The following is a 14,471-nucleotide window of genomic DNA, read 5'->3' as shown; positions in this document are numbered from 1 at the left end:
ACCAGACTAAAGGAATATCAGTACAATGTACATAAAGGCAAATACACCACAACGCTGCCTATTATGGCAACACTTCCAGATAATGTACCATATTTCACAGGTGAAAAACTCATTAAAACCTCCAGGAAACAACACTCTGAAAAAACTCTAGAAAAAATAGCCATATACAAAAACATGTTAAGAACATACGTATTAACCATAAGGACGCAGTGAGCTTATCAGCAACGTGGAAATTTCTTATACACTGGAACGGGAACAAAATTACACAGTAATTTATTGTTATATAATCAACAAATCTAGTGTTTATTATTATTGTTTATATTTTATGGTATATTATTATGTATTATATATTTTTTGTATACTTTATTATTATTTATTTATGTTATTGCTATTGCATGTTATTGATCCATATTTGGAACACTGTTGATTTTAAATTTTAAAAGCTTCCATTTTATGTTTGTTCCAACTGATGGCTGCATATAGCTGAAAATGTTAGAAAATTAAAAAATTTGCTGGAACAGGCAGAACTTTTTATTGTTCTTTTATCATTTAAGTTTGATATTCTAACAGAAGAAGGCCCATGGAAGTAGGTCAAAAACATTTTTGGTTAATTAAATATATTGCTGGAATTATATAAGATGACTATAACTTCAAAACGAACCTGTTACCGGTGTTCCTTGCGAAAATCGTCTCAGGAGCGTCTCACTAACGTTTTCGAACTTATAACAGTTCTTCTTCAGGTGAAGATGGAAGATTTGAAAAAATAGAATAGAATGTTTCAAACCGAACCGCTTCGTCGAATTCCGTCATGGCTGACATGCGCTGTAGTGTCACTTTCATCGCATGGCAGTCCTATAGACGTGCGTAGTGACGCTGCTAGTGACATGCGCCGTAGTGACACTACAGCGCATGTCAGCCATGACGGAATTCGACGAAGCGGTTCGGTTTGAAACATTCTATTCTATTTTTTCAAATCTTCCATCTTCACCTGAAGAAGAACTGTTATAAGTTCGAAAACGTTAGTGAGACGCTCCTGAGACGATTTTCGCAAGGAACACCGGTAACAAGTTCGTTTTGAAGTTATAGTTATAGTACCCGGTGTTAGTAGTGAGTAGAGCAGTACTTTATATAAGATGTACTGTACTGCTGCTTTCGTTTGGTTACTCCTCCAGTTTTGTCAAATTATTTTGATCATCACATGGTTTCACTAGGATGTAAAAATAAAAACAAACATGCAAAAAACATCAAGTTGTAAAAGTACAATGCATTTACTTAAAACGGAAAGTTTTTGTCCATTACAAATGTCATCAGGTTACACAAGTCTAAAGCAGAACCGAAAATATTTCAAACTGAACAACAACACACAAATTGAATTTTTGAATAGATGAAGTGCACAAATGCACTACAGTATTGTAAGCAAGTGAAACTTAGTTATACCCAAAATGTCATTTTAAAAAGTTAAACAAAAAAACAAAAGAAAATACAAATGGGAGACAAAAGGGGTGCCTTATGGGAGTTCATACCATGCCTGCCATGCCAGCAAAAAGAGTCCATCTCCTCATAATTAATGGCTATATGATTAGTAATGGCCAGATATTCCAAATACTTTAATCTTACAGGACCTGCAGTTCTGTAGTTAACTGCATTGTTTCTGTTGGCCTTGACACTTCAAAGATACTTAAGTTGTACAGAATCATGTGTATGGAAAATGAGTTGTATGACACTGATGTGTATCTGTATATCCTCATCTAAGGAATAAGCATCTATTGCTGTTGTTGTTTGCCCTGTTTGTTATATTAGTAGTAGTGAAATGTTCTTATAAGCATTGTTTTAAAGTATGCAATGTTGCTCCAATGTATTATAAAGACCAGTTACCTGTATTGTCCAGGAAGGGTATGGAAAACATCCCAAAAAGGTACAGCTAGCTTATTGTAATAGTCAGAATTTCTACGAATGGTGAGGTTCCCCCTTTGCAAGTTAGGAAAAGGTTGTTGCTTCCTGCTATTTCACAGAATGTACTCATAAGGATCTTGTTATGCTTCAAAATCTTGAATTTGTGATCTGCCATTGTTGTATTTTGATCTTGCTTTCCATAGTTGCTTATTAAACATTTGATTAATCAAATAACCACATCACAATAGAAACCCTAAAATGCAGTGATATTCTTAATTTTTGAACATTTTCGGTCATTTTTTATTACCTTCTTCAAGATAAAATGATAATCAAATAAAGAAGTTTGATTAAAAAAAAATCATCAAAAATGTTTTAAAATTAAAAAATATCACTGCATTTTAAGATTTCTCTCACAGTGTAGGTTTTAATATAAGTGCAGTATCCAAAGAAGTTTTGATTAATCAATGCATATAACAGTGTTAGATAGTTAGCTGAGTGATGTATAACAATTCCTGAATCATTTTCATGATAGTGAAGTATGTAGGAAAACACAAAAACAGTATTACTATACCGGAGCAAAGTAAAACAAACATACTAGTGAGCCTGTTACCGTGTGCATCTCCAACAAACAAAAATAGACCGTTACAAACCTCTCAGGTTCTTCCTCAGGTAACATATAACTCCTGACCAAATGCAATTCAAATCAAATTTAATTGGAAGACAGTTGGAACTCGTTCACATGCATATCGATAACGACTTTTGGGAATGCGCCCTTTAACTGCTGTAGATTATCATAGATTCTTGTCTAAGAGTGCTTGCCAGGCTGTTGAAAGAGTATTTTCATCCTTATGGTTAATGCAACTACCATCTTTGAGTGTAGCCATGCAGATGTAAATAGCTTCTAGCCATCTTAGATGGTGTACGTGTTGCATAGTGTGGGTCATCTTCGCCTTGATTGAACATTGGTTCTACATCTGGGTCTGAGGCATAGATGGCTAGAGCAGAGGTGGTTCTTGCATGTAGAATATCCGCTGTGTGCTCTTTCATTCTCACTTCTAGGGAGCGCTTAGTAGATCCTATGTAGACCAAGTTCCTATCACACCTGTGGTCCTTGATCAGGATGGAGTACACACCCCTTTCTTTGTTGAGGGTGTCTTTTCCATTCCATAAAATGTCAAATATTGTTGCACATCTTCTATATGCAATGCAAATATTCTTTTTCTTAGCTATCACAGTGTATAGTGATTTAAGATATGGGTTGTATGTAACAGGGATGATATTAGGTGGAACTTTGTTGGATGCTTGGGTTGGGTCTAGTTCTTCGCAGAGATGCCAACTGTGGATCAGTTTACGTTGTGAGTGCAGGGTAACCATGTTCTATGGCTAGATACTTCTCAGCTCGGCCCGAAGAGTTAGCTGAGAAGATGAGGGCATGTGGGCCCTTTTAATTAAGGTGTTAAAGGCAGCCATTTTATAATGAGGAAGGTCACATGACCCTTCCGGTATATAGAAGTGTTCCGACCCCAGTTTATGATACACCTTCGTGTGGATTGTTGTTTCCTCGAACTTGATGTTGATGTCAAGGAAATGGGCCTCCAAAGCATGAGCCTGGTCTATATCAAGGGTCAATCCATAACGGTTGTCATTGAGTAAATCAACAAATGTTGCTATGTCTGGCTTTACCTTCCATAAGATAAGAATATCGTTGATGTACCTTTTTTAAAGCATGATATTGGGTAAATGCTCATGGATAATCCTGGATTCCAGTTGCCTAACCACCATCTCACAAAGATCTCCTGCAATGGGGCTACCCATGGGGATGCCTCTCCCGTGGGTGTATGTAATGCCTTTGAATTGGAAAAAGGAATTGTAACATAATAGATGCGCCAATTCTAGTATCTGTTGGTGCATATTGCTATCGTTTATAATGTCGAGAAGTACATCTCTAATGGCGCAAAATGTTGGTGGGAGTCTAACAGACGGGTACAGCCTGGCAAGTGATCTTAGACAAGAATCTATGATAATCTAGAACAGTTAAAGGGCACATTCCCGAAATTCGTTATCGATATGCATGCAAACGAGTTCCAACTGTCTTCCAATTAAATTTGATTTGAATTGCATTCGGTCAGGAGTTATATGTTACCTGAGAAAGAACCTAAGAGGTTCGAAAACATTTGTAACAGTCAATTTTTGTTTGTTGAAGATACACACCAGTAACAGGCTCACTAGTATGTTTGTTTTATAAAAACACATTTTACCAAGGCTGTAAATATTGCTATCTTGTATTAGAAGGAATTATATGATGATGTCATAATAAAAATTGGACTGTAAGTAGATTTGCAGTACACTGATGTGGAAAAACTCCCATCTTTTGTATCTCTTGATACATAGAAAATGTGCAACAGATGTATGTTGCTGTTTAAAGTGTAAGTGAAAATTAAAAGAACTGGTGTTGAAAGATTTTAGAAAATCATCTATATCTGGCTTAAAATGCCATATTATTAGTAAGTCAATATATCTGGAATATAGGGTAATATCATGTTCAGGACTTGATTTTCCAGTTGCAGGATAATTAATTTGTAAAATATAACTGAAAGGAGGGTTTCCCCATAGGTAGTCCTCTGTGCAGCAGGTCAGCCTGTTCCTCAAATTAAAAGGAAGAGAAGTAGCATGTTAAGTCAGCCAGTTCTGATAGATCTGCATGATAATTGCCTTGGTTGCCTATGTGGGCAAAAAGAATATTTCATTTATATAACCTTCATTTATACAGTAGGTTATATAAATGAAACTTTCTTCTATTACATTTATATAGAATATTATATAAATGAAATGGCTTTTTATTTGAAAAAGGCCACTAAATGCAGCTGAAAACACTTGAATTTCAGAGAAGGAAATTATGGAGTGCACAGGTTCTATTTTGATTGACAGATACATCAATTCAAAGTCAATAAAAACATAGTCCCCAACTTGTAGATTGTGTAGAGTTCTTAATACCCTGGTGGTTGTTATCTAAGTTACTTGTGATGTACTGATTATGGATTTTTTTCATTAGTATTGTTGGAGACACTGACTTGTCCACAATGGGACAGAGTTGATATCCTGGTTGTACCTTGACAAAAGCAAAAACTCTTGGAATAGAAGATGCCAAAATAGAGGCATTGTTTATTTCTGAGGCACATGCCAAAAGATGCCTTTGTGTAATGGTCCACAATTTCATCTTATAGCATCCAGAAATAGTCAGAAGATGCAAAGGTGCATTCTGTTTCAGCAATGTTTCATTGTTCCCATTGAGTTTCTAAATTTGAAATGATTTTCCTGTTTACAGTTACTAGTGCTATGGCCAAAACAGAAGAATTTGAAACATTGTAGAACTGGATGGAGGTCCCTAATTTTGCACCTTGACAACTGTATATTCAGTTTCTCAGAAGTTAATATTTGTTTTCACATTTCTGGTGTAGTTTCTATGACTCAGTTTGTTTGAGGTGTTCCTTTTTTCACTTTTTATATTTAAGGAAAAGTTCCTTAATTAGGTTAATGTGGCTGTTTTGATTACACAGGTAATTTTTTATTTCATTGTTTTCCAGGTTAGCTGGAACTGAGCTTATAATAAGGTTAGGTAATATCTAATATGGAAGACGTGGTCAATTCTGGAGCTGATTGCTTGATGGTATTGCTTAGGATATGGATGTCATGAGGTTTGTCCATTTCAATGGCTATACCATCATTTCTTATAAATCTGATTTTGTTCACTTCAATTTTCAATTAGATGGATTTATTTTTTCCCAAATTGCCTTTAGTATGTTCACTTATTAGTTAAGTTACTGTGATATTCCTGCAGGACATTGTTTTGGTTGTTATGAGATAACTTTGTGCTGTTTATGGGAATGACCGTCCGTCCTGACGGAAAGACGTTGTTGTACTGTACATTAGAGTCTGGTTTCTAAGAGTATGATTCTCCAGAGAGGAGAGCTTTGAGATCCTAGTTTGCTGGTTCTCTAACAGTGTATTTCCATGTTTGTTGGCTATTATTTTACCCAATTTCTGATTTATTTCTTCTAATCTGCTAGTCTGCTAGTTCATAATCAAACACATCAATGATGCACTGTGCTCAGATGACTATGTAGTTAGAGTGCTTTTTTGTCCCTAATTTAGCACTGTCATTTGCTGAAAGATATCTGTGGCAGTCTAGTATCACCACTTAAATGTTCGTTATATTTGAAATATCCGAAGCCAGGTTTGTTTCCAAATAGATTTATTTACAGTAATCTACATTACTCGTTACGTTTGTCGAGTAAAGAGATCTCGGCTACAAGATTTAAGATAGAACCGTACAAGTCATCCGCAGAGAAGGGAAGAAGCCAGAAAAGAGCAGGGAAAAGCTGTGGCAGGCAGCCAGGACGAGTTTTTATATTCTCAATAAAGTGCCGCCTGGATTTTCGTATGCAGCGTCAGGTTACAATTATTCGACCGCCACAATATCCTTTAAGCTCAACCAATATACAATTGGCTTGGTTCCCGAGCTTAACCATCAGATTGTCCAAATTTGATTCCATCATGAGTAACTGCACTATCTGAGACAGAATCAGACAAAAACAATGATACGTATCAAGGGCAGTCACGCTAAAAAAAACTGCAAATAACACCGATCTGATAAAAGAGAGTCTATTATAGATGGTTTTTAAAACCAGAGGAAAAGTAGTACAATACATAAAATATATTTTATCAGATAAAGCCTAATGAGCAGAGTTCAACGATAAATAAAATTACAGGAAAAACACAAGTGATACATGTCAAAAGCAACAAGATGACCACAGATATACTGCCTGATCACAAGCTATAAATGATTACCTTTGTTGATTGTGAATTGCTTTTTGTCCTTATGTTACAATATGAGCACTAAGTTTTGGGTCTATGGAGGACTTATCACACACTATTGATGTTGTCAGAATAATCACATGTAATATACACATAAGTAAAATAATCAGGTTTACTTTATCTAATAACTTTTTTGAATGAGAAGGTAATTACTATAAACAAATTGAAGGGATCCCCATGGGTAGCTGTATAGGACCAAAGCTAGCTGAAATCAGCAGGAAAAAGATAGACAAAAGTATTGTAAAAAAAATCAAGAATTTTATGCTTTTACCATTATGCGGATGATTGCCTACTCATTTATGACAGCACCCAAACTGAAATCAATCAATTTCTGAAACACATCAATAACCTAAACCTAAATATAAAATTTGAATTAGTGTGAAAGGTGAGAAACACGTTACAAATGAGACAAGGCAAATACCAGCCGAATTGTGTTTATTAATCAAAATAAGGGAACAGATATCAGCCTGCCTATTATAGAGAACAAAAATGTATTTACACTAATTCTCGGCTCTCGCTTGATCTTCCTGCAACAATTAATTACACAATTCAGCTTAAAACTAAGACTATCACTACTTACAAACTAGATAGAGAAAGAAGAATGAATTGTTAGATAGTATACTGGGAGCTTAGATTGGAGTCCTGATAACGAGGTAATATGGACAATTATAGCCATATGGATGGTAGATGTTCAATCTGTTTACATCTGAGTAATGATAACATGTTATCATTAAATACAGCTGAGGAAGGTTTCCTTTGGCTTGGATGGGAGAGTTCATTTACTTATTTCTGTCTGATGATACCACTTAGCTTGGTGTCATTGTTCACACATGGTCTACACTGACAATCTCTGCTTTCCTATCTCTCTAGGACTCAGAGTTCTGGTTTCTTCTCAACCCGTTCATCTCCCTCACTAGACCTCCTCTCCATCGGTAACAACCCAAAAAGTAACTCTCCTTAACTCCCGTTTTCCCAGGTCCCCCTCAGGCAGGACCCTTTCTTTTCCTTTTTGTATTCTGGCCAATCAGGACTCGCAAACAGTAAGGTTCCTGTCACGTGACAGGAAAGGGTTGAAGAGAAGGAAGAAAAATTACAGGAAAGAAGAAAGTTCCTATTCTACATACATATTGTTTTTGTATTCTATATACAAAAACAAACATGGCGAGCGACGACATTAGAAGTCGAAAAAAAACACTAATTACCCTTTCTAAACATTTTAATCACTAAACTAAACAATAGAATTAAAATTAATAGATTTATTAAACAATGCAACATTAAAAAAGTTATAGATTACAACTCAGAGACCACTTTATACATAAAAAAACATTCAATTTGTTTACCAATAAAATTAAAAATAGAACTACAGATATAATAGATCAAAATTCCAAAATAAATGACATTATCAAACTATTTTTGTTAAATAATTACCCCAAAACCACCTTATTAAAATGGCTAGGTAGTTTAGATAACAGAACATTAAACATAGTCCAAAACATTAGTTCACCAGCCAAATCCTGTAAGGTTTGGCTGGTGAACTAATGTTTTGGACTATGAATGTTCTGTAAAGTTCCATATGTCAAAAATGTTTTCGAAAAGATTCAAAATGAATTCAAACAATTTAATATACATAATGTCCAAGCCCACACCAACACAATCCAAAAAAGATTAAGCAATAATAATACTATTATCAACATTTTGGAGAAATCAATGTGGTTTATAAGTTTTCCTGTACTTGTAACCATACTCACATTAGTGAAACCAAAAGATAATTAAAAATATGCTTTAAACAACACACCAATGTTATTAAATATAACCTTAAAACTGCTGTTGCTAAACACTGTGTTTTCCATAATTGCAAATATTAATAAAGATTCACTAAAAATATTAAAACCAAAAGAAATACTACCAAATGCAAATTATACAAACACTCTCTGGAACCTGAAACCAGTGCATAACGTGTATATATATTGTATATCGTGGGCGACAAACATTTTCAAACAAACACATTGCTCTTCTTCAGGTAAACTGGTTAAGGAATTCCCTGGACAGAGTGTATGTTATTCAGTGGGATTAGGTGTCATTCTGCCGAAGCAGGTCCTGTGCGCTAGAAACTATAGCCATTTATAACACCGGCCAGGTAGCCACGTGCATCAACAAGAAGGAAGAGCCGAGTCTATCTCTGGTCTGGCAATCCCTGTTAGATGCCAACCCGCACCTACCTCCTCCAGCGCACGACTGCGTATGTCAGGCGGGACCCACTTCGGCGGAATGACACCTGATCCCACCGAATAACATACACTCCGTCCAGGGAATTCCTTAACCAATTGACCCGAAGAAGAGCAACATGCTTGTTCGAAAACGTTTGTCACCCATGATATACAATATATACACGTTACGCAGTATACAGTTACAATATATACAGGTTACAGGTTCCAGAGAGTGTAGACTTCATCCCAGTGCTCAAGTTGGAATCATTTCTGTATTATACAAACATTTAGAAATTATCAAAATCTACAATAATGTAAGAATAAATGAAAACACAAGAGTACTAGATCCTATCTGACACCCTTACTTAAACATCTGAAACCTATTAGACAGTAGGTAATACTTACATCACCAACTCTGGATACCATCCTACTGTAGCAGTGCTTCTGTAATAGAGAACATTGTTTGTACAAGCTGACGGCCTGCAAAAACATATGTAACCTCCCTAAAAACAGCTCTTACTTTTGTTACTGTAATCTTGTTAATAAGTTTGTATTACGTTCATTTACCATAATATTTACTTCACAATTAATTTCATTAAGCAACAATTTTAATCTCTGATTGCCACTTGTATGAAAAACACATCATAACATCTGTGAAAAATCCCAAAAATAATGTCATCCATGCATCAGCAACGTAATAGAATGTACATAAATTAATATATTCTCTTACCACACTGGTATGTTTAAAAACAATACTCACACTCAAAACCACTAACCAGTGTGAAAACTCCAATAAAGCAAACGTTTTCGATTTCCCTTCTGGGATCTTTGTCAGGCTTAATTAGTTCTTCCCGTTGGAACTGGATTTGAAGGTTTTTAAAAATTTAGAACGTGTCCTGCTTCCAAAAATTTTTTGAGATGGAAGGAATTCACGAGCCGTTCTTAATAATTTTTGACCAATGGGGACGTGTCGAGTGCACGTTATAATAAAATTATCCCCTACTTATGATTATATTAATTACGTCATGCTTTGTCTTCCAATAAGCACTGCCATGCGGTAGAGAGATTCTTTTCTTTTTTAAAATTAATGCATCCAGATTTGCAATTGGCCTTAAAACATTGGAAGCGATAGAAATTTTTAAGGCCAATTGCAAATCTGGATGCATTAATTTTAAAAAAGAAAAGAATCTCTCTACCGCATGGCAGTGCTTATTGGAAGACAAAGCATGACGTAATTAATATAATCATAAGTAGGGGATAATTTTATTATAACGTGCACTCGACACGTCCCCATTGGTCAAAAATTATTAAGAACGGCTCGTGAATTCCTTCCATCTCAAAAAATTTTTGGAAGCAGGACACGTTCTAAATTTTTAAAAACCTTCAAATCCAGTTCCAACGGGAAGAACTAATTAAGCCTGACAAAGATCCCAGAAGGGAAATCGAAAACGTTTGCTTTATTGGAGTTTTCACACTGGTTAGTGGTTTTGAGTGTGAGTATTGTTCATAATAGAATGTACCTTTTAAATGCCTATAAACCCTCCATATTGTAACAAATATGGCTGAAGAGGAACAGACAACCTGTCTGAAATGCATACCATTGTCATAATGAGCATGTGCCTACCTACTTATGTGTGATTACTCTAACAATGTCAACAGTGTGTGATAAGTCCTCCATAGAGCCAAAACTTAGTGCTCATAGTTTCATAATTATCTTTGTTCTAAACAAAAGTTTAAATGTTAATAAATAGATAACAAAATGTTGAAAATTGATGAAAATTATATGTTGTTCTCATGTAACAATGATTAACGTTAAACAGTTGAGAGAGTGAAGAAGAATGGGAGGCGAAATGTACCAGCAAATTTTCAAATGATTATGTGGTTCCAGCATGATGGAGTGCCAGCACATTTCTCCAGAAATGTGTGAAACTACCTGGACATTGGCCTCCCAGATCTCCCAATCTGTCCTGCCTAGATTTTTTTCTGTGGGGTCAGCTAAAAAGTGTCGTTTATGAGATGTCCATCAAGTCACCAGAGAACATTGTTGCCCAAATTACCATTGCAGCTGCAGATGTTTGCCAAGTGCAGATGTGAAATGCCAAGAATCTTCCAACAGGTGCACGATTCACTCAATCGCTGATGTGAAGCCCGTATTGCAGCTGATGGTCACTCATTTGAGCATTTGTTGTAAAGTTTTCAATAATACAGATTCTTTGTCCTTTATTATTTGTCTTTATTGTATTTTCCACTTTCACCAGGCACTCTCTCGCAGCTTGCCATTTGCTTTCCGACCCCACATTGCATGGTGAAAGTTGTTTGTTTTGGCAAGGTCTATCACCTCTTACAGTTGTGACCATTAGTTTTGTTACACCCCGTATATTACATTATATTAATAATTTTTTTGTCATTTAATTTAATTTAAGAATATTTAAACACAAATTCTTCAATGCCATTTATATTGTGTGAATGTCAATTAATGCAGTTTTTATTAATTCATTTGATTTAGATTCAACTATGGTGTATACTGAAAAACAGAAATAGTATCTTTCCCACATGCACATTGAAATGTAATTTAAATAGTAACATCATTCATAATTTGTATTGTCATGCAAAGTGATCTTGGTGCCAGTAACATCTCGACTGGTAGTCCTGTTGACTGTAGTTCCTGTTGATTCAGTCAGGCCATACACTTTCTTTAACATAGAAAGTTAAAGTGTATAGGAAGTTGACCATTAATGGCTGGTTCTGATGAGCAACTTGTTTGACAACCAAGCTATTGTAAAACAACTGGGACAAAAATGAGTTCAAAAATTTGTTTGTAAACCAAATCATTCAAAAAGCAAAGTATTTGAAACCCAAGGTTTGAAAGCAACGTAACAGTTGTTTATATACTCCATTAAAGAATCTCTCATAGTTTTAGTTAAAAAATATTTTTGTAAATTTACAATTTACAAAAAATATCTTTTAAATCAAAACTATAAGATATGCTTTAATGGAGTATACCTATATGTATATATCCAATGTAATACAAACTTAAACCATTTATAAATACTACTACACACACACTACAAATGATCTGAAAATACTAAAAAAAATTTATACATATAAAATGTTATAAAATTCAAAATTACTTACATGGATTTCTGTAAGCTAATGCACACACTATTGTCAAAACTGGATCTAAACACTTTAAAACAACAGAATACAAAACCATTTTGCCCAATCTTGGTTCAATTGGAAGGTCCAACAAATGTAATCCTAATTCTGTAAGTTCTTCCCAAGGATCCAATGCATCTATTGTCTAAAAATAAAATTTATTTTAGAAATTACATTTAATTAAAACTCAAATTAACAGAAAGTTTCATATTATCATAAATTACAAATGAATCAAAAATCATCAAGATGAAATGTATACAAAATGTTCTCAAACTCTTTTATTCATCTACACAGAATTATTCTATTATTTTAGTAAACATAAAAAGAATGAATGAAGAAATGCTATTTTAGAATAAAACAGTTTTATTGCTCATTTAGGTCCAGTTTTAATAACACTGAACCTGAATGAATAAGTTTGATTTAAAAACAAATATTGGTATATACATGATAGGAATTATTTAAAAATGCTGTGACATCCGTTGTAACAGATGTAAAAAGTCAATATTTGGCAGAAATTACTTTATTGATGATTTTGTCTAGGCCTATATGTGACCTTTACTTAATCATCAGAGTTCATACTGGATGCTCACTCAGGTTTTGTCATATTTTTTCTAACATTTAACAAGGTAATTTCATCTTCAACTCATCAAGTCTTTGAGCATAGATGACATTCTATGATATTCTTCATAAACTCCTAAACAAAGAAATTTAGAGGAGCAAATATCAGGGAGTTTGTAAACTAACAACTAGGGCCATTGTGGCCACTCCAATTGTCATTGAACGTGCTGCTGAAAAAGTTCAACTTCTAGTACTAGCAGAGTAGGGGTCTATTTTGTTAAAAGATAACATTGTCATTCAGTTGTGGCATGTTGGTTTATCTCTGAGAATGTCAGCATGCTGATTTAAGTGAGGTTATACATCACTCTCTAGAGGAAGTATTAAAAAAACAAACAAGTTTTTATTCTAAAACTGTGAAACTGTCAGCATTACAACAAAAACTATGATTATGTCTTTAATTTCTTCATTTTCTCTTCTTTCTAACAATGTAAAATACCCATGGAAATCCGAAAGTGCTTTTCTTTGTGTGTTTTTTATTGTTATTTGATTCAAAAACACAAAAATAAACACATTAAATTTACAAAACTCACTGTAAATTATCTCAGCTTACACCCATTAACATCTGTTTTGTGTGAAATTTGAAAGGAAGGTTTTATTTTAAAGGTCAGATTGTTGGTATTGCCCACACTGACTAGCTAATACTACTAATGTCAATAAGTTGTTAATTGTTTTATTGTTTTGTAAACAAAAACGCTCTTCCTGATTTTAAGTCGGTCAAATTACAATGTTATTATTTTATTGTACTTGAATAATTTCTTTTACAACAATTGGCTTTGTTAGATCTGATTAATTTTATTTTTTAGTCACAGTTTAACTGGCATGCCAATAATGCAAGGGTTTCCGGCATTCTCGTCTCCTCCAGTCAAATGCAAAATGTTGGTCAATCTGTGAAAATATGGTAATAACATCACACAATACATTCACCTTGGGCCTCACTCTCTTCAGTTCAAAGATAGTGTTAGTTTTTTGTTACTCCATATAATAACATAATGCATATTCACTCTTCTGCTCACATAGAATGTAGCCTTGTCAGTAAGAGGCCATCAATCCAAGAAAGAGTTATCTATGAGGGGGATCCAAAAGTAAAGAACACTTGACTATACACAAGGAAAAACACAGTAATGATAGAAAAAGTTTTATTAAGTAATTAGTACAATACCAGTTATCTGATACTACATAGTCACCAGTGGCGTGCCGTGACATTTGATGATAGGGAAGCTGTGTTTCTGTAAGAAGCCGATTTCCAGGCGCAATCAGTTAATTGCACGTCAGTGATGGTCTAGGGTCCATTCCTATGTGCGTGGTGGCGGAAGAGACAAAGACAACAAGTATCCGACAAAAACCGTTTATTTTAATGTAAAATAAACATACATAATGTACAAAATAGTTTGCTTTAGGACAATCAGCCATTCGGACTTCCTGAGCGTCGATGTGGTTCTTTGATCGTCGATCGAAGGTGGCCCCGGGACAGTGGCGTTGACCAGTCTGTAAGGCACGGGGAGACTTCGTCTGTTGGCATCGGGGACTGGGTCTAAGTCCGAAGTAGCACAGGTTACAGGTTAGCACAATAGACGAGAAACTGTTTTTTTCTTTTATCACGTTGACACATGGTGTTTTGGTTATTCAGAACGTTAATCAAGTGCGAGATGTCCTTGATTGTCAGGGATTATATCAATCTCCTTTCTTTCGTCCATTTTAATTGGTCATTCTCTTTCAATCACG

The 14,471-nt window shown here is 34.8% G+C and overlaps 1 protein-coding gene across 1 annotated transcript in view; it reads right to left on the bottom strand.

Annotated features, from left to right (window-relative positions):
- The window catches only part of LOC136973356 (3'-5' RNA helicase YTHDC2-like), an 84,113-nt gene that overhangs the window by 59,392 nt on the left and 10,250 nt on the right, over positions 1–14,471 (bottom strand). The window contains 1 exon segment of the mRNA XM_067268090.1: positions 12,111–12,276. Within this exon segment, the coding sequence (XP_067124191.1) occupies positions 12,111–12,276 (166 nt within the window).

Source organism: Centruroides vittatus, unplaced genomic scaffold, assembly GCF_030686945.1.
Source record: "Centruroides vittatus isolate TY-2023 unplaced genomic scaffold, ASM3068694v2 contig_3147, whole genome shotgun sequence".
NCBI lineage: Eukaryota > Metazoa > Arthropoda > Arachnida > Scorpiones > Buthidae > Centruroides > Centruroides vittatus.
This window is presented reverse-complemented; position numbering and strand designations above follow the sequence as displayed.